Source organism: Metopolophium dirhodum, chromosome 2, assembly GCF_019925205.1.
Source record: "Metopolophium dirhodum isolate CAU chromosome 2, ASM1992520v1, whole genome shotgun sequence".
NCBI classification, from domain to species: Eukaryota; Metazoa; Arthropoda; class Insecta; order Hemiptera; family Aphididae; genus Metopolophium; species Metopolophium dirhodum.
The window spans coordinates 27,833,340-27,854,504 of record NC_083561.1 but is presented as its reverse complement, the minus strand read 5'-3'; the positions used below and the strand labels follow the sequence as shown (position 1 = coordinate 27,854,504).

The 21,165-nt window shown below is 27.2% G+C and overlaps 2 protein-coding genes across 3 annotated transcripts in view; both read right to left on the bottom strand.

Annotated features, from left to right (window-relative positions):
• The window catches only part of LOC132938537 (uncharacterized), a 29,313-nt gene that overhangs the window by 5,686 nt on the left and 2,462 nt on the right, over positions 1-21,165 (bottom strand). Inside the window, exons 5-13 of the mRNA XM_061005429.1 lie at positions 18,142-18,303; positions 17,914-18,076; positions 16,954-17,072; positions 16,047-16,282; positions 15,800-15,948; positions 15,425-15,690; positions 15,036-15,195; positions 14,854-14,981; positions 102-167 (exon numbers count right to left, since the gene is read on the bottom strand). Of these exons, the coding sequence (XP_060861412.1) occupies positions 102-167; positions 14,854-14,981; positions 15,036-15,195; positions 15,425-15,690; positions 15,800-15,948; positions 16,047-16,282; positions 16,954-17,072; positions 17,914-18,076; positions 18,142-18,303 (1,449 nt within the window). The remainder of the gene's footprint in view (positions 1-101; positions 168-14,853; positions 14,982-15,035; positions 15,196-15,424; positions 15,691-15,799; positions 15,949-16,046; positions 16,283-16,953; positions 17,073-17,913; positions 18,077-18,141; positions 18,304-21,165) is intronic.
• Positions 1,789-12,301, bottom strand: LOC132938539 (uncharacterized). Of its 2 annotated transcripts, none has more exons than XM_061005438.1 (7): positions 11,929-12,301; positions 5,124-5,401; positions 4,265-4,698; positions 3,536-3,716; positions 3,274-3,452; positions 2,400-2,562; positions 1,789-2,291 (listed from the first exon to the last, which is right to left on the bottom strand). In XM_061005438.1, exons 2-7 carry the CDS (start codon positions 5,395-5,397, stop codon positions 1,828-1,830), a joined length of 1,695 nt encoding a protein of 564 aa, XP_060861421.1. In that variant the 5' UTR covers positions 5,398-5,401; positions 11,929-12,301; the 3' UTR covers positions 1,789-1,827. The 2 variants fall into 2 exon arrangements, with proteins under 2 accessions (XP_060861421.1, XP_060861422.1); XM_061005439.1 differs by lacking the exon at positions 11,929-12,301 and adding an exon at positions 8,121-11,891.

The following is a 21,165-nucleotide window of genomic DNA, read 5'->3' as shown; positions in this document are numbered from 1 at the left end:
CTTAATTATTCAAATCTCCAAAAAAGTACCTACAGCAATTGTGTATAATATATACCTAGTACCTATTTAAATTTAGACATTTAGTACAAATTATAACTTACCGACAATTTCGATAGCTTCGTCCAAATTTACTGATTTGGTTATCAAATATTTAGAACTTGCTGTTTCTAGAAAAATAAATAGTCAAAAATAGTAGTATTGCAGAAAACATAATAATATTATAATATACATATACTGCACTGCAGGATACTATTTAGGGTGCCACTAATCACTATTACTATCCTCGATTGAAGATCTAAGGCTGAAGGCTCTAGAACATATTGTTATATATTTATTATTTTTCCACTTAAATTATGTTCCTGAAAAAAATTGCATCTATGAACAATGGTGTGTAGGTATATTTGTTGGCATAAACGCATAAAATATAACATCATTTATATATGTATATACCGCATGAAACAGTCCCGGGTAGAAGCCAAAGCTGGGTAGTAACTAGTTAAAAAGTTAAAACTAAAATGTATTATAAGTTACTTTTTTGATGAATTTTAATTTAATTAGTTAATATAAAATAAAATTTTAGAAAATAACTTAGTTAAGAACTAAAGCCGAGTTCACAACTGGCCGCATTGCACGAAAGCACACGATTATTAAAAACATGACACAACACGATAAGGGCAATTGACCGACCCCGGCTGAAGTTATTTCATAAATAAATAATTGTAACTTAACTTGGTTATTTTGTTAAAATTAATGCCATTTACGAATTTTCGAAACTATGGACAGTATATTTTATGCATTGATTTTTTAACGAAAATAACATATTCTATGTAAACATCATTATTTCATTATTGTAAAAAGATGTACATGTGTTCTAATACCCACACGAGTCTTCGTCTTATACTATGATAAGTCTAAAAGGGAGTAATCAAATTGGTTTCTGTTTGAAAAAGGTATTTTATTAAGTTAAGCCGAATTGGTTGACGTTTGTGTCGGACAGCATCTGAAACTATTTTTTGGACTGCCCTTATTATCACCCAAACACGCCGAAGACTGTTTTTTAATGATTTGATGGCATTAAAACCATGCTGTTCAAAATCTGATTTTTTTTCACTACATTCATGATACATACATAATGATGGAAAGTACCTTTCCACCGAAAATTTGGGATGGATTTGTAGTACACAGAAAGAAATACCGCAGTTAAATTAATAAAAATTGAGGTTAAATCAACAAAATAATGATTGACATAGGTCCAACAGGGAGTTTGTTATTATGAAAATTAATATTTTGTTGATTTAACAACATTTTTCCCTGTTAATTTAATGTTTAATTCAACAAATTATTTTGTTGTTTTGAAATAATACACCATTAGAATTATTGTGCTTACTAATGAAATGATTTTTTAAATTAATCAATTATTTTGTTAAAAAAAATTAATTTTTATTAAATCAACAAGATATTTTTTTATTAAATCATCAATTATTTAACCATTGATTTGAAAATTGTGGTTTGTTAATTATAAAATCATACCTTCGTTTAGTGGCGTATTTAGGATTTTTTTTAGGAGGAAGATTCATCAATATATATATCACTATATATAAACTAAAATATAGATGGATATTTGAAGACATTAATATTATACATGTATCAAATATATATATATTACACTTTCTAGGGGTTTATATCCCCTGAACACCCCTTATTACTTTACTACTATCGTCATTAGTATCATATAGGTAATGTAACAGAAGGTAGGTATTATAGTAATGAAAAAATAAGATATTTTTAAGACTAAAAATAATTTTATTTTAAAAATCAAACAATTTATCAAAATTTAATTTCACTAACAATTTGATTAACCAAAGGACAAGGTTTGTCATATTTGTTAACAATATTATAGTATAATTTTTGAACAAATAGCCATACATTTATAGATTCAATTGGATATTCTATATTGAAGACATGGAAAATTTTGAAACAAATGTCTAGTGCTTTAATAGGGGAAAAAACTTTGTATTTAATACTATCAAAAAAAACCAATACTTCCAGTGGTTCCCTAATTGTTCCTATAATTATAATACATGGTTGTATGGTATCGCCAACATTATATTTTCGCTTGATCATTTCTTCAACCTCTACTGCAGTTGGCGCTATCATCATAAAACTGTTCTGCGAATCTTGGATTGAATATTTTACTATGGTTTTTTTCCCTTGTGTGTCGGTGGATGACTTTTTGTTTGTTGGTATTAAAATTGCATGTAGGAGATACAATATTATACAACTTTTAGAACCTGAAAATAGAAAATTAATGAAAATTAATTCTATGAAAGAAAATATGCATTAATTCAATAAAATATTGGTAAATAATGAACGAATAATGGATCATGATCTGAACTTACTTTCAGTTACTTGACTGTTGTCAATCAGATAATTGTATAACTTCTTATTTGAAGGATCTTTCAGCCGTTGATTCAGTACTTGAATAACTTTTAGTTTGGTGTCATCAAAAATGTTTAGCATATTTGATGCTTCCTTTTGAAGACACTGAAAATCAATGTCAACCTATAAAAGTAAGACATATGCCAATATTAATTCTAACTTACAATTCTTAGGATGACTAAAATATTAAAGGGGTTCAAATTTTCAAATACATTTTAATAAAGATACATTTTATTATATAGGTATTAAAAACTTATTACAGAGTCATAAGTATAACTGTATTAATTAGTGGTATGTTGTTATCAATAATATTGTTCATAGGTAGGTAGCTTATTAAACACAATAATTTGATACAGTAACAATTTATTGTTGGATACCCGAGGGCTTGTTGTAAGAATACTAGAAGCTCCTGCTCCTGCTCCTGCCCCAAAAATGGGAAAAACATTTTTTTAAGTTGTGCAAGTTTAATCATAACAAAAGATTAGTTAAAAAAAAGTGTATCAATCTATTATTAATTGTTAAAGTTGTAAAAATTTAACAAAAGAAGAACCTAAAACTATTGCATAGGTCCTAGTAAATTTAGTTGGTGGGTGGGTAGTTTATGAAGCTTGCTCTTTGAGTTTTGAAGACTAAAGCCGCCACTGTAGATATCCACCCTATCAACACAGAGATACATTTCTGCAATAGGCATTCAAACTTTAAATTACCTACGGCACAAAAACATTGTCTTATACATTTTAGTATAATATTAAAAAGATTAAGCATTAAATATTTTTAGCAATCATATCACTAAATATAATTTATAAATTAGGTTTATGAATTATAAAATCTCACAAGTTTATATCCAAGTGGCTTCTTGTAGTGAGGCCATGTATTGTGTAAATCAGTAGCCGACATTTTTAATGATTTTAGCCTGTACACTGCAGTTTTTTTCCAAATTATTTCTATATCAGGCCATGATAATTCATCATGGTTCAACTGACTTATATATCTTTCAGGATCTTCTTCAACCACTGTTATTTTAATAAATAAACAAATTAATTTAATTAACAACTTACAAATATATATTTAAATATTAGTCCATAGTACTCATCACCTAATTCATCATTGAATGCTGCAGATATCCGGGTAAGACTATTTTTCTCAAGCTTACGTTTTTTTAATGGGCCCTGAGACACTAGCCCATGGTTTTTTAAACTTCTTATTTTGTTGAAATATTTTGCATACAGTTTCCCTTTTGGCGCTTTATTGTCTGTATCTCTAACAAAATATGTTTCCTGAATAAAAATGTAAGTAAATATTTAATCTATGTACACTTTTAGTATTTATTTCAGTTATACTGGTTGAGCGCCATATGGGTTTTTATAGTTTTCCTAATGTCGCCTTGAGACCCAAATTTAGTTCTCGTTGAATTTTTTACATTGCCATGAGAAGTACAATAGGATCTCACTAATATTACACTTTTATTAATTAACACCCAATATTGGTTCTCGTTTATAGGATTTTAATCATTAAATTAATTTATTCAGATTCTGCACTATATTTTGATATGAATAGCAAAAACCTAATTTTTATTATTATTTCTAAGACATTTAAATATAATCACAAAATAACAAAAATATATTTTAGTTTTATATACCATGGCAATAGAAAACAAAATTTTAAAATCACTGTTGACAATCATCAAAATTTAGTTGTGAACCAAAATTGGGTCTCATGGCGCTCAACTTGTTAAGTAACTACTTTTACAATTTTAAAAATAAACATTTCTATGATTTTGAATTTAAGATAAATAACTGAAAATTGAATGTGTTAATTTTGTTACCTTCAATTCCGTTGTAAAAGTTTCAACAATTGTCTTTGCTATAGTATCTGCCAGACCAACAGACATAGAGATAGATTGTTCAATGAGACTCGATATTATTAAGTCAATCATTAAACTGCGACATGACTCATTTAAACTTTTATTTGACTTGTAGTAGTTTGTTATCATTACCCCATGAGAACTATTACTAAGGACATCATGTAAAGAAAATTGTGGAGATATATGGCAAATTGATTGTACTGGTAAGTTGGAAAATGATAAAGTGGATACAGTTGATGTATTCCTTACATCAACAGTAACCTCTTCTGGTTTGTTTTGCAATTGCTTGAGATTTTTCTTAAATTTTATTTTCACCCCCATTGGATACTTTGATAAAAGCTGCTCAACTTCAATAGTACTTATAGATTGTAACGCCTCGACATCAATACATTCAGCTAAATCAAAAATATGGTTCTATTAAAATAAATAATAGTCAATATTTATAAATAATAATTTAAATTACTGTGTACAATTATAAAAATAAAAATCCTGAGCCAAAATATTATAAAAATTTAAATGGTAACTATACATGTTTCAGCCTATAGACCATTATAGGGTTATATAAAATATTTAAAATATAAATATAAAAATCAAATTCAAATATTATAAAATATAAAGAACAATAAATAATATATTTATTATTTACCATTTAAATTATTACAACTTATAATAATCTGGCTTTTGTGAATTTTTATTTTTATAATTTGCAATTTGTTACACAGTAATTAATATTATTAATTATACAAGTATTAAACAATACTTTAATTTTAAATATTTATAGCTATGAAAATTAATCGAAAATTAAATTTATAATACTAACCTAAGCAAGTTTCATACAAATATTCCATGTTCCAACCTAACAACATATCTTTTAAAATATTTTGATCCTCAAAACTTAAATGATAAGGCTTAGGTGAAATATCATGACTTGGCGGTGATAGTTGAGAAAAATTATCCATAATATTCGGACATTCTACTAATCTTTCATCATTGGAAATTGAAGAGCAGGAGGGTAGCTGAAGCTCTGTATAAATTCTTTCATCCTCAAGGTTTTCTCTGAATAGATTTAAGTAATCTTCTTTTTGGTGTTGCATTTTACTTGATCCATAAAATACATTTAGAAATACAAAATATAATTGCACACAAATATATACATATTACATAAATTAAATTATTTAATTTTAAAACTTTAAAGATATAAATACTACACATATTAGTACCTACATCTTCATCTTATACCTAAATATACTAATACTAAAATGAGATAAATAAAAACAAAATTAGGAGATTCGATTATTTCCAGTTCTAGAAATATTCTTTCAACCTAATCATAAGATTACCACCAGTAACTTTATTGATATTTAAAGGTGGGGAATTGAACTGATCAACATTCATAACACTTTTGGAAACGACACTTTTATTTATATCAACTTTGTATGCTCTAAAATGAGTGTCAAATAATTCTAATAGAATTTGCTGAACAACAAAATATACTGTATTATTTTTTAACAACATTATCTCAAGAATTTCAAATAAACAAATTTCACTATTAAAGCAAGTGACAAAATTGCCAATTTTGTAGATTGTACCTCGAAATTCAATCTTGGAATAACTGATATAGTTATTAGTTGATACATTTATAAAGTCAAAAATAATTGCCACATGTTTTGAATCAAGTTTATATTTTTCCAAGGCTTCTACTAGCAAACTATTTTTCTTTTGGTTTAATATGAAATATGCAAATTTAAATTGATGTTTATTTGCCAATGTTAAACAAATATTTCTTCGAGATGTTATTGCCCTAGCATACATTTTCAACTCCTTATGCTTGGCTTCGAAACGAAAGCACCAATAGTGTCTTGGAGGACCAGATTTAAGAATAATTGTAGGATAATGTATCAATATATGATGCTTAGGTTTTAAGTTGTCTTGAAAATATTTAACATAATCTGAATTATGTTTTTCAATAAGAATTTTTAAATGCTTTACCATATCTCGTGTAAACGTATGGCTTAATAAACTATCTATAATTTCAATAAAAATTAAAAAAAATTGCCAAACCTCATCATCCACTGGAATTAAATCACCAATGATCAAAGAAAAAAAATGAACAAAGCACATCATTTGTCTTGCTGACATTTTTAAATGAAATTTGTGAAGATGATGTTTTTCAATAGGTGGTGATAAGTTTTTTTGTTCAAGTTCACAATAGTCAAAATTTTGTTTTCTTAAATTAAGGGTTTCTAAAGAAAAAATTTGTATTTTTTCTGTGTAATAAATTATTAAATGACACATATTGTAATGGCAAATACCTTCATAAATGTCATGCATAATGTCTACGCTAAAGTTATCCGTAACATGAAATGTGGTGATTTGGTTTAAAATGCTATCTTTATAAATACCAGTTTGTTTAAAATTATTTTTTTCTAGATCTTCTGTATAATTTATAACATTACGGAGTAAAGAACCATTTTCTTTTGATAAATTATGTGTTATAGATTTATGAGCTTTGCAAAATCGACAATAGAAATTAGCAGAAAATGATTTTGAAAATTCACATAAACTGTTAATTCCCAGGTTATCCCCTAATAGTAAACCTAGAATAAAATACACATGTTTTGGACCAGTAGGAGTGTTTATTGTTATACCATCATTACTCAAGCTGTTTATTTCATAAACTATCTGTTTAAAACATAAATCATTCCCAAAGGTTTTTACATCTCTAGATTTTATAAGGGCTGTTAAGAAAATGTTATTGAGCTTTGAACTATGCTCACTGAGAGGAAAACTATAATACACCGCTGATAATGAATGACACATGGATTTGGAGCCTAATGGATTGTTAAGTTCTACATCATCAATGTACATAAAAAAAGGCATAACAATTTTATTTTTAAATGTAATTATTTTTTCTTTCCATAACGAACCTTGAATAAAGTTAGTTATGGAGCAGGTGTTTGATTCAGGATCACTTATAAGTTTGTTGTATTTATTAATTGCAGTATTTAAGTTATTATTTTGCTCAAAATATGTTTTTATTTGAAACTTAAAAGGCATTATAACTCCCTTAGTAAGTACTTCATCATATACTGTTTGTCCATTATTAGAAATTAAGTTTACTTCATTGTTAATAGTAAACTGTTTGTATTCGTCACTTATGAGTTCATTGCTTTTAAGCCAGTTATTTAACAAATGTTCAGTTTTACAAAACTCAAAAAGATCTGATATCCCTAATACAACTTTGGTAAATTTAGATAGTAGTAATGGTTCTTTTATTTCCTTTTGAATAACACCCTTTAATAAGTTTGTAATAGGATTTAAAATGTTATTTTCAATATTACTTTGAATGTTTTGAACATCACTTTTACAAAAATTATTATTGTTATGCAATGTCAAACAAAATTTTACTGCCCCCAAATGTAGTTCTTTAATGCAATTGTTTGTGTCAAAGATATCCTCGTTTGGTTTGGCTCGTTTATGTTGATCAAATAAAATATTACTGGCATCATTATTAACAGAATTATTACTGTTGTAACTATTACTATCTATCAAAATACCACTATGCAAATGTGTAGTTTCAGGAAAGTTATCTTCCACAGGGTTCACGTGCTTGTTAAGGATGTGTTTTTTTAAACTACTCAGATTTTGAAAAGATTTTGAACAATCGTCCTCTACGCAAGTGTATGAATTAAATGGCCCTAACACGTGTATAATCTTATAATGGTAAACGAGCGATGGCAATGATTGTACATTTAATTTACAAATGAAGCATTTCATTTTGTTAATATAATATTATGTAATACAATATAATACTTACCGTTGGATTTGTTCACGATTGAAACTAAATGTTTATTACAAAAAACAACGCACAGTTATCACACGATATAAGTAAAAAATAAAAACTATACTGTATACAATTGTTGAACAAAGTACGATAATGTCGAAGTCAGGAAGTCTGGCGCATGCGCTCGGAAAAAAAATATTATTAATTTAATGAAGCTTTTGTTGAATTAATAAATTGATTGTTAACATTTGAAAAAAATGGGATTTCCAGTAATTTATATCTATTTTTAAATTGGTAATAATTCAAATATAGATGACAATGCGGTTACTTTAAATTAACAATATAATTTGTTAATTTAATAAATTCGTTTATTTGGTTTAAAAAAAATAAATATTAAATCAAACATATGATTGTTAAAATAATAAATTGTATTTAATTATATGCTCAGAACATTAACAAAAGGTTTTTTGTTAATTCGATAAGGCGTGATTAATTTAATAAAAGCTTAGTTGTTAATTTAATAAAAATATAAATAATTCAATAAAAATTCTGTTTTAACAACAAATATATAATAAACTTAACAAACTTATGTTGGTTAACACTTAACAAATGTATTCTGTTAATTTCACCTTAGTTTTTTCTTTCTGTGTAATAAGTATTAAAATTAATTTTTCTAGCACATTGTAACGGGTTTTGGGCTAGTTAGAGTACTTAAACTTGGTGGGCCTGTACTTGCTCTATATCCAGCACTGCATACCAATATCAATATTGGTACACTGAATATGTGTTCACTTCACAAACATGGATAGTTAATTAACAATTTTATGGTGTTTATTTATTTGTAAATATAAGCATTGAAAAAACAACATTTTATTCTGAAATTTAGTAAAAATAATATGAATATAGGAAATATAGTTCATTGTACAGCTTAATATTACTATGTAAAGTTCAACAATATTAAAATAGATTACAATTACATTTTATATTTGTACAGTACCTACATACATTTATAATTTAAAAAGAAAATCGAAATTATTTCAAAGACTGATAAGTAAGTTACCTACCTATAACATTATTGAATTTATTAAGATTTGTAATAAATTACAGAACGTCAATATATTATTATAATGTCATGAACTGCGAAGTAACCTTCGTTACCATCATCTTGTCGAACGTCTGGTAACTCTATTTAATAAATACATTTTGAATTTTTGCTTTTACTTTAATGCCACTAATATGCAAAAATATGCAAAACATAACGACTAAAAAACCTCATCAGAAAATTATGGCACCTAATCTGCATACAAAAACTTGTCAATGAAGAAGTCGGAAAAACAGTAGAAAAGTGTACTATAATAAGAATAATTTAGCAAGAAACTATACACCAAACAAGCCAAGTACACCTCAGAAGTCCTTATCACACAACAAATCATTCAATGGTACCTACTCTCAATACGAAACCAAAGTACAATCCTAGTCATATTAATACTCGTACCGTCATATATCGGTATCATTGTATTAAGAAACTTAGACCAATCAAAATTAACAAGCAGATATTTACCTACCTAAACTGAAATCATCGATTCCCTAAATTAAATTGATATTTTAATACATTTTAACCGTTTAAAAAATCGATATTTTTTATCGATAATAAACGCCCACATACATTATATTAGGTATATTGTGTTCTAAACGATGAATAGTCTTTAACCTTTAAATCTTAATTCAACTTTACAATTAAAAGTATATTTTTAACGTATATGTATTTATTTTACTAATTAATATTACATTTCGTTTTTTTAGAAATAAAAAACCAAAATGTTATATAAACACAATATATTATTAATGCATTATAATTAATCACATATTCAAATGATTCATTTAAAATTTAACATGGACAAATTTTAATATACATACCTAATATCTTATTACTTATTAATTACTTAAATTATTATAACTATCCTTTTGATTATCGATATCAATAATTATGTTCTTTATTACAGTTATAATATCTTAATATTCGTCTTTGATTGCTGCTTATATATACGAACATATTGTACATATAATAGGTAGGTCGTAGGTTCATATTGTATTTTATTTTTCATGGGTTTATCTATATTAGCACGAAAAGGCACTTTTTGTAATAACAATCGATTAATAATTGGTAGGTATAACCTACAGTATACCTAAGTTGGGTATTATTTCACAGCATTTTCACATGTGATACACTGTAAAAGTGTTATAATTTTTTTAATATTTTTTTTAATACTTAGGTCTAGTATAGTAACAATTTGATATAAGATAACAATTTTAACCTGATAGTATGTAACAATTTTGTATAAGATAGAATTTTTATTTTATTTAAAAAATAGGTAAAACCATACGTCATATATAAACAATAGTACAAAATGTAAATTAAGTTTAAAGTTAATAGGTAGGTAGTTGACCTTTTTTAAATTTTTTTTTAACTTGTAAAAGTTACAAGTTCGTTAAATAATAAAAGTAACTTAACTTCGTTAATAATCAGTTATTTTATTTTTCATATAATATTAATATTATTATACCTACCTTTTTTTAAAGCTATAACAAATAATTAATAACATAGTAATTCAATAAACCTCTTACATTTTTAAATAATTGTATGTATTAAAATTAATTACTGTAGATACTTATATACTTTAATCAATGATGAAATTCAACAAATTAATTAAATTATTTTTATGTATTATTTTGTTTACGTAATGGTCCACAGCTATATCTACTAAATATTATAATAATCAAATTCATTATTAGAATATAACTAATTGGTTACACAGCTCACAGCTCCACAGAAAGCAATATAAAAACAAGGTTGTGAAACAGATGTGTCGGGATTACGGGGACCTTACTTACCCCCCCCCCCCCACAAAAAAAAATCCGTCAAGTCTCCTTTTTTAGTTGTGTGGGATCGAAATCATCCCACTCACATTTATGTTAATAATGTTGGTCCCCCCTAAAATTTTAATGGATTTACATCTATGTAATGAGTATACTAATGTGTATGGGATACTGAAAGTAAATTATTATATTTTTATTTTATTAATGACGCGGTTACCCCTATAACATTTCTGTTTATAATATGTTGTATAATAATATATTCTATGAATATGCAATGTAATAACTATTATTATAGCTGATTATGATTTACGAATTAATGTATTTAATATTTAAGGTTATTTATTTTTTTATAATACTAATTTTTACAAAACTGAATATATTTGTAATCTCTGGTTTAGAAATAAAATTAACTTCACGTGATAATAAAAAAAAATAAGTTACTGAATAACATGGAAAACAATGTAACTCGTTAAGTTAGAAGTTACTTCTAAAAAAGTAACTTAGTACCTAAAACTTAAAAGTAACTAAACTTTAACTTTTTAACTCGTTAATATACAGCCTTGTGTACATTTTTTATAAGAAGTATATTATGAGTTATGACTCTTACTAAGTATCGGTAATAACGATTTACAATACATAAATAAGTAGGATGAAATAATCACTTTTAGACTCTCTGCCAATGATATTTTGATGTCTGTCACATAAAAATTATCATTTAGTTAAATAAACAATTAAAAACACTAAAATGATTCGTTTTTCACCGAAACTTTTGATATCTTTATCTAAATGTACTGATTGAGTACTTATAAGACACGTGGACTTCGCGTCTTCTATAAAATAAAAACAAATTATTTCCATAGAACAATTGTCAATTGATCGATTTCAAAATTAAAATTTACAAATCACTATATTATATTATTATGTTCCTACAAGGCTACAACCATTTAACTAAAATTATATTTACCTTTTGAATTATTTTTTTCCATCATGATCAACACACACTACGCAGCACGCAGGCGCAATCAAAAGCATGCATCAAATGACGAGCCTCCGTCCAACGTCACTAACTAAAGTCATTACTTCAACGTTCGTACGTTCAATAAAACGACTAACATTTTAATTCGATATTACCGTAATTATTATAATAATATGGTTTCAATACAGTCCCAGATAAATGCTATTATTAATAATATATCTAATCTATTAGGTACTTAATGAATTAGGTACTTATCAACTTTTATAACGCAACAACGCAAACTATGGTAATATGTTAACAGGTTCAAATTATTCGTGTGTGTATGTGTGTGTTTTGAATTGAGTTGAATACGATGTTATGATGGTAATGTTATAGTCCGATATGCTTATACGTTATTAAAGGTGTGGTATGAACCATTCGAAAATTTTCCGATGAACAAATGTGTGTCTGCTTGTTGAATTCCACACAAGAAGCAGACGCAGCGAATATAGCCATATTATACTGCACGTCGTCGTCTGTATCTAAATACAAAAATAACTTTTAAAATATTATATGCATATTTGTGAAATAATTTTAGATAACACATGTATAATAACGTCGTGTACTTGTATAGTTTCGATAATAATATATGCATGTGCTAAATTGAACTAAACAAATACGAGCCATAATATACCCATAAGTGCGCGCACTTTTCCAAACATAGAACCTATATAGATACAGCCATGGCCCTAAGAAAAAAAAATACGAATTAATAATCATTTTTTCAACCCAACTCCAAAGTTTACCTGTATTCTGTTGAAAACAACTCGACCAATTTTTTCTTCCTTCAAGCATGTTATACTATATCTTAAATATTAGATAACATTTGAACGTGATCTATTATCTTGACTTAATTGAATTATGATTCCTCCACTTTATTTTAACATTTATAAATATAATTACCTATTATTAAAAAATATTAAAACTAAATATTATTATAGTTATCTAGGAATATTTTTAAGTAGAGTTTAAGTTGTAACAATTGGAAAATAATATTGTAATAAATAAGTAGGTACCTTCGTAAAAAGGTAATACAATGTAATTCAAACCAATTAAACTATAAAGAGTTATTCTACAGTCATAACATGTTATAAATATCAATCATTCGTCGTTATATTATGTAAATCGTGTGAGTTACGTACAAGACTGCCTTCAGATTAAAACACTATTACAACAACCTATCATCGTCACTAAAACATACTCTGAACCAATTAAAAAATAGCTCTTTCAACTCTTAGATTTCTTCACTTAGTGCAAAAGGCTCCCCCTCCGGGATTCAACTCACCGTTGCCTAAAACAAAAACATAAATACTCTCCCCTAAAAAAATCGGACGGTACTTGGTGCAAGTCTGATGAGGAGAAAGCAGATGTTTTTCGTTCACATCTTGATCAGGTTTTCCAACTACACAACGATATCAACAACCAATTATTCACAGAACATATCCAAAAAATAATTAGACACCCCACTACCACTCTACCTACCACCTGAACCCTTCTCACCAGCTGAAATCCATCATTACTTAAAATTATTTCCCCTCAAAAATTCCCTGGACTGGATTTAATAACAGCAAAAGTTGCTCGCCAAACAATAAAAAAAAACCTGATCCATCACACTCATATTCTAAATTTTATTATATTTTAAGGCTCTCTTATATTTCTGTTCATTGGAGAACTTCTGTTATTATCTTAATAATTCTTAAATCATAAAGGCCTTCGGATATATCAACCTCATATTATGTCTTCTTCACTTATTTGTCAAACTATCTGAAAAATAATTTTAACGCGTATATCTCAACTAATTGGTGTTAATCAAATCATTCCAAACTCACAATTAGGATTCAGAAATAGACATAATATAATCCATCAAATCAACCGTTTGGTTACGACTTAATTAATGATTAATTCGGCAACTTTTATAGATATCATAAAAATACTGATTCGTAAATTAATAAACCCGTATAAATACGTTTTATAATAAATTATATTATATTCAAATATCTTAACAGATATGCACATTATTTTTTACACTTTTCCATCCCTTTTATAATTTTTCCCAATTTATGCATTGATATATTATATTATAATATTTATAAATAATATGCAATTTATACTATATACATTATATAATTCAAATGTAATTAAACACAGCCTAAATACGTGCAAGTGAAAATACTGATATATTTAATAAAAGGAAAAAATACAACAAACATTCAAAAAATATTACAATAAAATACAGTTTTGAGTGCATATTCAGAAATAGTTATTTACTTATACATAATAAATTATGAAGATATATTCATAAATGTACGGACAAAAATAAACTAATAAATGTATGTTAAATTTGAATATATTATAAAATTGTAAGAAACAGGATATACTAATATAATTTTTTAATGATACAAGTTCAGAATTTTCTCTTCTAATATTATTTTTTCATTTTATGGTGGTCCTTCCAGTTTTTGGTAACGTTAATACTAATAACCCTGAAACTAAAATGTAATTCATATTTACAACTATAGTCAAATTAAGGAATAGAAAAAAAACGTTTAACATTATATTCTACTTCGAAGCATTTACTATTGAAAATGTACTTATAATTACAATATTAATACATTTTTTGGCGAAACTAGTTCAACATAACTTATATCAATCTACTGGGTACCTACATAATATAGTAATAGAAATAGAAATCACTAATGATAATATGAATAAAAAAAAAATCGTTTTTCGTAAGTATGTAATGATTTATCATCGAATTCAAATTTAACACATTCATTACAGTGACCTATACTCAGTGATGAAGACCTATCTACAATCAACAAACACTATAGCTGAACAAGTTTCTCGATTTTTTTAAACATTAGGTATACTTACTTATCAAAAGAGAGCACGATACTAAAATAGGAACCATACAATGTGCATCTATAAATACACCAACTACGATGTTGCCAAGAACTGCACCTATTCTGCCAAACATGGAACCAATAGAAACGCCAACGCCCCTAAAAATTACAAAATATTACGAATTTTTAATGTTTCTAACATTCTAAACTTACCTATATTCTGTTGGAAATATTTCAACACCTATGCAAAATACTAGACCAATACCAATGCTGGAAAGTGCTTCAAATACGGAAGATAACACGATATTTTCGAACGAAGATGAAATGAAGTACAAACAAGCGGCGAAAAAACCTGACCCAAAAAAACTTAGAACTAAAGAAAAATATACCTATTAAATTAGTTTAAAATACATATACATATATTAAATCGACAGTTTTAATTAATTAATTTTATTAATTGTAAATTTAATTAATACTATTAATATTGTTAAATACGCGAAGTTCTGTTTTATGGCCAATAAGTAATATATTTTTTAATTTATTTTATTTTATTTAATTATCTTATCTTTATCTTATAACATTTTTTGAAAATATATACAAACCTAAAAAAAATTTAATTCCAAATCTGTTGACGAAGAGCGGTACAATAATACTTGTAGGTATACAAGCTATGCCGATGATGAGAATGTTCTCGTAAACAGATTGATCGATTTCGTCATTGCATTTGAGATCTATCTCTTCTGGTTCAATTTTAAACAGAGATACAATTTCACACATATTTGTCATATTTTTGGGACCTGAATATAATGTTTCATACCATCGAAATCTATTCATCAGCTCTGGGAACCACAAAACCATCATGTAAAAGCTGCGCATTTAAAAATTCAGAATAAACGGGTTCATGTAACAATTACTTTGTCGTTATTATTGGCTTACGTATTTTTTTTTGTTTTTATATTAATTTAATCTATTGTTACCTAGCAGAGCAACAAAATTGTATCACACATGTAATAATCGCTACAAATTTGTATTGAGACGTAAACAGCTCCAGAATGCTCTTGTAGAGTCCATTAAAAAAGCTACTATTCTGTTTGTTAATACAATCAGGTAACATCAATGAAGTTACCTACAACATGCAGATGCAAATAAAGTAAGTGTAATTAACATCTGTTGAAAGTGGTTCCGCGGGAGCACTATTGACTGATAATTACAACTTAAACTTGCCGGAAATTCATCGTCGGTATTATTATTCCATCTATAAACGAATTTCAAGCAATCCATGGTCTCGTCGTGTTTACCCTTGGCGAGTAAGAACTTTGGACTTTCCGGCAATTTAACCAACAAACATGAAAATATTATGCTCGGAAGAGAACAAATAACAGCAAATAAATTCCATGACCTGAACAAAAAGAAACCGTATTCGATTCTGAATGTTTGTGGTAAAACTAACCATGCTATACCTAAAAAACAATAAAATGTTATTAATTGAATAAATATTTTACTATATGTATAATCTATTGATATAGCCGGGTACCTCTTTGATTCCTTATTAGTTATTACACTGTACCATTTTAACTTAAGAGGACGTCGTACCCGCGTATTACACACGAACAACAACAAATTTTCGTTCACCTGCAGAGTTAATCGTGTGCTATTTGTTTTAATATTAGAAAAAAATTAGGCTATTATATAATTTGTAGGTAAAATTATTATCTTGGGCACGACGTTGGCTATTATTGATATTATTATTTTTAAATAAGTTATGACCTTTTTGAAACTGTACAATTTTAAAATCATCTTAACTTACTTAAATATAATGATATTAATAAAAACTTACGTCGTTTCCCAGATAATAATCTTACATTAAAACTATATAATAGGTGAATTCACTCTGTTACCAAAACTAATAGCACACTTTTGAAACTGGTGAACGAAAATTTACCATGTATAGTGTAAAACAGTGACAACACGTGCGAATACTATGTGATGTCCCCTTAACCTAATATAAATAAATATGCTCAAATACACACAAACTTATATATAAGTATATTGGGTAGTAGTAGGTATAATAGCTTCTTAGCTATAATATTTACTATTGATATAGATATTAATCAAATATTATAATGCTCACATGGAAGTAATATTACACCAAATGTCCAAAACAATTCCATCCAACATATAAATTTTTTACGATTTTTGTTGTTCACGAACTCTCCAAGGTATGAATAGAACACAGTTATCCCAGACACCCTAAAAAATCAGTAAGATCAGCTGAGAAAATCAGAGAGAGAGAAAGGAAAATCTAAGAAAAATCAAGTTAGAACAGTTTTGATATCGACCTATTTTTTTTTATTCATTATTGTTATACAGCAGGGATGGGCAACTGGCGGCTCAACTAACAGATTTTTCTGTATTTTATTTTATTAATATATAAAATTATTAAAACCGATATAATGTTCATCGTATTACGTAGATATTAGAAATTCTTATCTAGTATTGAACTATTAAATGTAAATAATATTATATTATTTATAGGGGGTATAGTTAACATTGGGTTTTTTTTTGTTTTACTTTCTGTGTTCTCTGGGCTGCTAGATTTTCGCACATTCAAAATTGGCCCTATAGTAACATTTAGTTGTCCATCCCTGTTATAGAGTAATAGAAAAAAAGTAATACATTATACCCTATACTTAACAGTGTTGGGTAATTTAACCTAACCTGGCAAGGGCCAGTCAAAATATAGATTTCCCAGGCCAGATAGTTGCCGCAGTCCGCTCCTATCGGCGTTCAACGTATTAAATAACGAATGACTCTGTGTGGCTGTGTAATACCTATCATTTTTTTTTTGGAAATATGTATATAGTTTATACATATTTTATGATCTTGACTTTTTTATTTTTCATAAACTTAAAATCGACTGAGCGGCCCTCATACCAACAGCGCCAGAGGCAAGAATACCCACTTGCCCTCTCCCCCAACTAAGTGTTCTAAACATATTATGCTGTTTAGAAACCTAAAACACACTTAATACATACATAATTTAAGTGCATAACCCGCAGGTTGGATTATCATATTAATAATATTTCCTTACCCAAATCCGCTCATTAACTTGCAGAATATTAACACTGTGTAAATCTGAGACACGCTAGATATGAGGTTGAAGATACCATCGATCATCATGCAGACGACCAATGTATACTTTCTGCCTTTGGAATCCGCCATGTAACCCGAAATAAAACATCCGAAGAACATTCCTGAGAGAAACCAATACTATTGAAAAAAACACATAAATATGAGGAGAAATGAAATTCGTAGGTACCTATCATCGATGCTCCATTGAGGATTCCCTTGTGTACGGATGTCATTTGGAAATCACATTGTGCTGCCGGTATAATGAAAGACACTGACGCCACGCTCATGGAGATTGCTGCGATAAGCGATCCGCAAATGAATAATATGTAGTAATGAAAACTCCCAAATCCTGCATAACATAATCAAAATATATTAAGAGGACGCAACACCTGCATGTGTTGTCTTCGTCTTACAAATGTAAAACTTACCAAAAACTGTTTTGCGCAGGTAAGAACCACTCACATTGTAGTCGAAGCTTAGCAACGAAAAGTTCACACTATAAAGGAGAGAACATTTACTGTGCAAAATGTCGATATAAGAACTAAAAAAAAAAGTTATTCACTTTTTAAAAACTCAAAAATAATGCATTTTTAAACAATAAAAACTTTTTTCATAGTCATGATATCAAAAGGTAAAAAGAACGTTGACAATTTAATATTCACCTCTTTCTAGTGTGAAAATTTGGTTGCTTAACTGGGACTACAGCTTCAGTAGTTCTTACCTGCGCAAAACAGTTTTTGCAGTGTTTTACATTTGTAAGACGGAGACAACACATATGTTGGTGTAACGTCCTCTTAACATTTCTTGTTTGAAGTGTATAACTCTAATAATATAGTTACCCTAGTTAGGTATAGTTTTAATTAATTACACGATTTCACAATCAACATTTCAATATTATTAGGCCTTTTGTTTTACCTGGACGTTTTAATTCTGAAAATTGGCAAAAATGTAATCGAAATAATGTTTTTTTATTAATAAATAAATAACATTTTTAATAATATTTTATAAATTTACCACCTATCTAAGTGATTACAGTGTACTTGTATTTTGTGCCTACTAAATTTTGAAGTTTAAGCATAATAATAAAATGTAATATATTTAATCACTATTTTTTTTAAGTTAAAAAAATATTATAATTGTTTTTTGTTTTTACTCACTTCATTACAACTTAATTAACGTAGGTATATTATAAAATTATATGATTATAGATGATCATATTATATTTCCAACCCTTTCCATCCCATTCGAGGGGATTCATTTGAGATTTTAAAAGTATGATATAATGAAAAATATCTACTTATTATGAATGTGTTTATAAGTAGAATAATTTCTATATAGCTGTAGATAAGTCATTTATATTTTGTATTGTTTAAATAATTTTAGAAAGCGAAATAGACAATAATGAATAAATATATAACATTTATAATTTAATTTAGTTTAGCAACTATACAAATAACCATCGACGTCACAAGGTGCTCTATAGTTGAATTACTTTATTAAAATAAGTTTATAAAATACAATATAATATTTTATTTTTTTTTTATTATTAATAAATCCGTGGACACTTAGGGTATTGGGTGGTTTTTAACTGTGGGGGAGGGTACTGTAGGTTTTAAACACATGTGTTGTAGTCTTTTCCGCGTTCCGACGTAATTATTTTAGATTCTGAGCGAAGCGATGAATGTATTGATTTTACAATGATGTGTGTTTTTTTTTTTATTTTTTTTTTTGTGTCGGTCATCACCTTTTAGGACAGTAAAAGTGCTTGGATCTTCTTCAATAGTAACTTTTCTGATAGGAAAGTGAATCTAGTTGGTACTTTGGGGGGTCAAAAGTAAAAATTTCCAGTAGTTTTCACAAGCGACGTGAAAAACAAAAGAAAAATTAAGGAAAAACGGGAATTTTTACGCAAAATCTGTTTTCGAGAAAATCGATTTTGGTTTTTGGTGTAACTCTAAAACAAATGAAATTTTGACTGAATGTTTATATTAGCATTTTCTATACACCATAAAATTTACAAAATATTTTGACTCTTTTTGAGCTGTTTACGGCCATTGTCAGTTTTCAATTTTTTTAGTTTTTTTTTCTATAAATATCAATAAAATTTTATCTGTTGAGTAAAAAAGCTTGAAAATTTAATAGAAGGCTCCTAGGTTATTGTTTCAAAGGCAGATGAAAAAAATTAAAAATCCTTAGTCACAGTTTTTATTTATAAGCATTTAAAGTTCAAATTTTGACAAAATACTGAAAAATCACAAAAAATAGCAAATTATTTTGAGTTGAGAATTCATAAAAAATTTTCTTTTTAAATCTAAGATTTTAAAATGTAACATAAGATTACTCTTAAGTTTGTCTACCTTTATCAAAAAAAAAATGTCTAGAAGAAACTTAAATTAAATTTTTATGAGCGTCTGAAATTTATATTTTTACAACATTTGATATTTACTCGATTTCTCATGTAACAATTTTCTTATTTTATTGTAATTAAAAAACGAATGACTGTAGATACTTAAAATTTTCACTGAATGTTTATATTAGCATTTTCTATACACCATAAAATGTTGAAAATATTTTGACTCTTTTTGAACTGTTTACGGACATTGTCAGTTTTAAATTTTTTTAGTTTTTTTTCTATAAATATCAATAAATTTTTATTTGTTGGGTAAAAAAGCGTGAAAATTTAATATAAGGCTCCTGATATATCGTTCTAATAGCAGTTGAAAAATATTAAAAATACATAGGCACAATTTTTTTTTATAAGCTGTTAAAGTTCAAATTTTGACAACATTTATCAAATTTATAATTTATTAATTATTTTGTGGTTAAAAATATAAATTTTTAACTTTTATGGCTAAGGATTGAAAATTGAAAACAAGGCTCCACGTAAATAGGTAATATATAAATTACTTTATTCACAATAATATCATCAAATATACTTGGTAAAATCATAGGCTGACTGACCGTTTTCGCTCAGAATCGTTTTTCTTATACAACGATATTATATCATTGAATTCAAATTTAACACCATCCATTACAGTGACCCACTTGTAACCTACTGTACAGCAGAGCGACATCCACTTACCCACCTATTTTATTGTTTAATTTTCAATTTTAAATAACACAATTATATTACTCTTTATATCACACTTTTATACTACGCTCAGAACATTCGTCGGTCAACTAATAAAATCTACAGCGGTTATAATAGTAG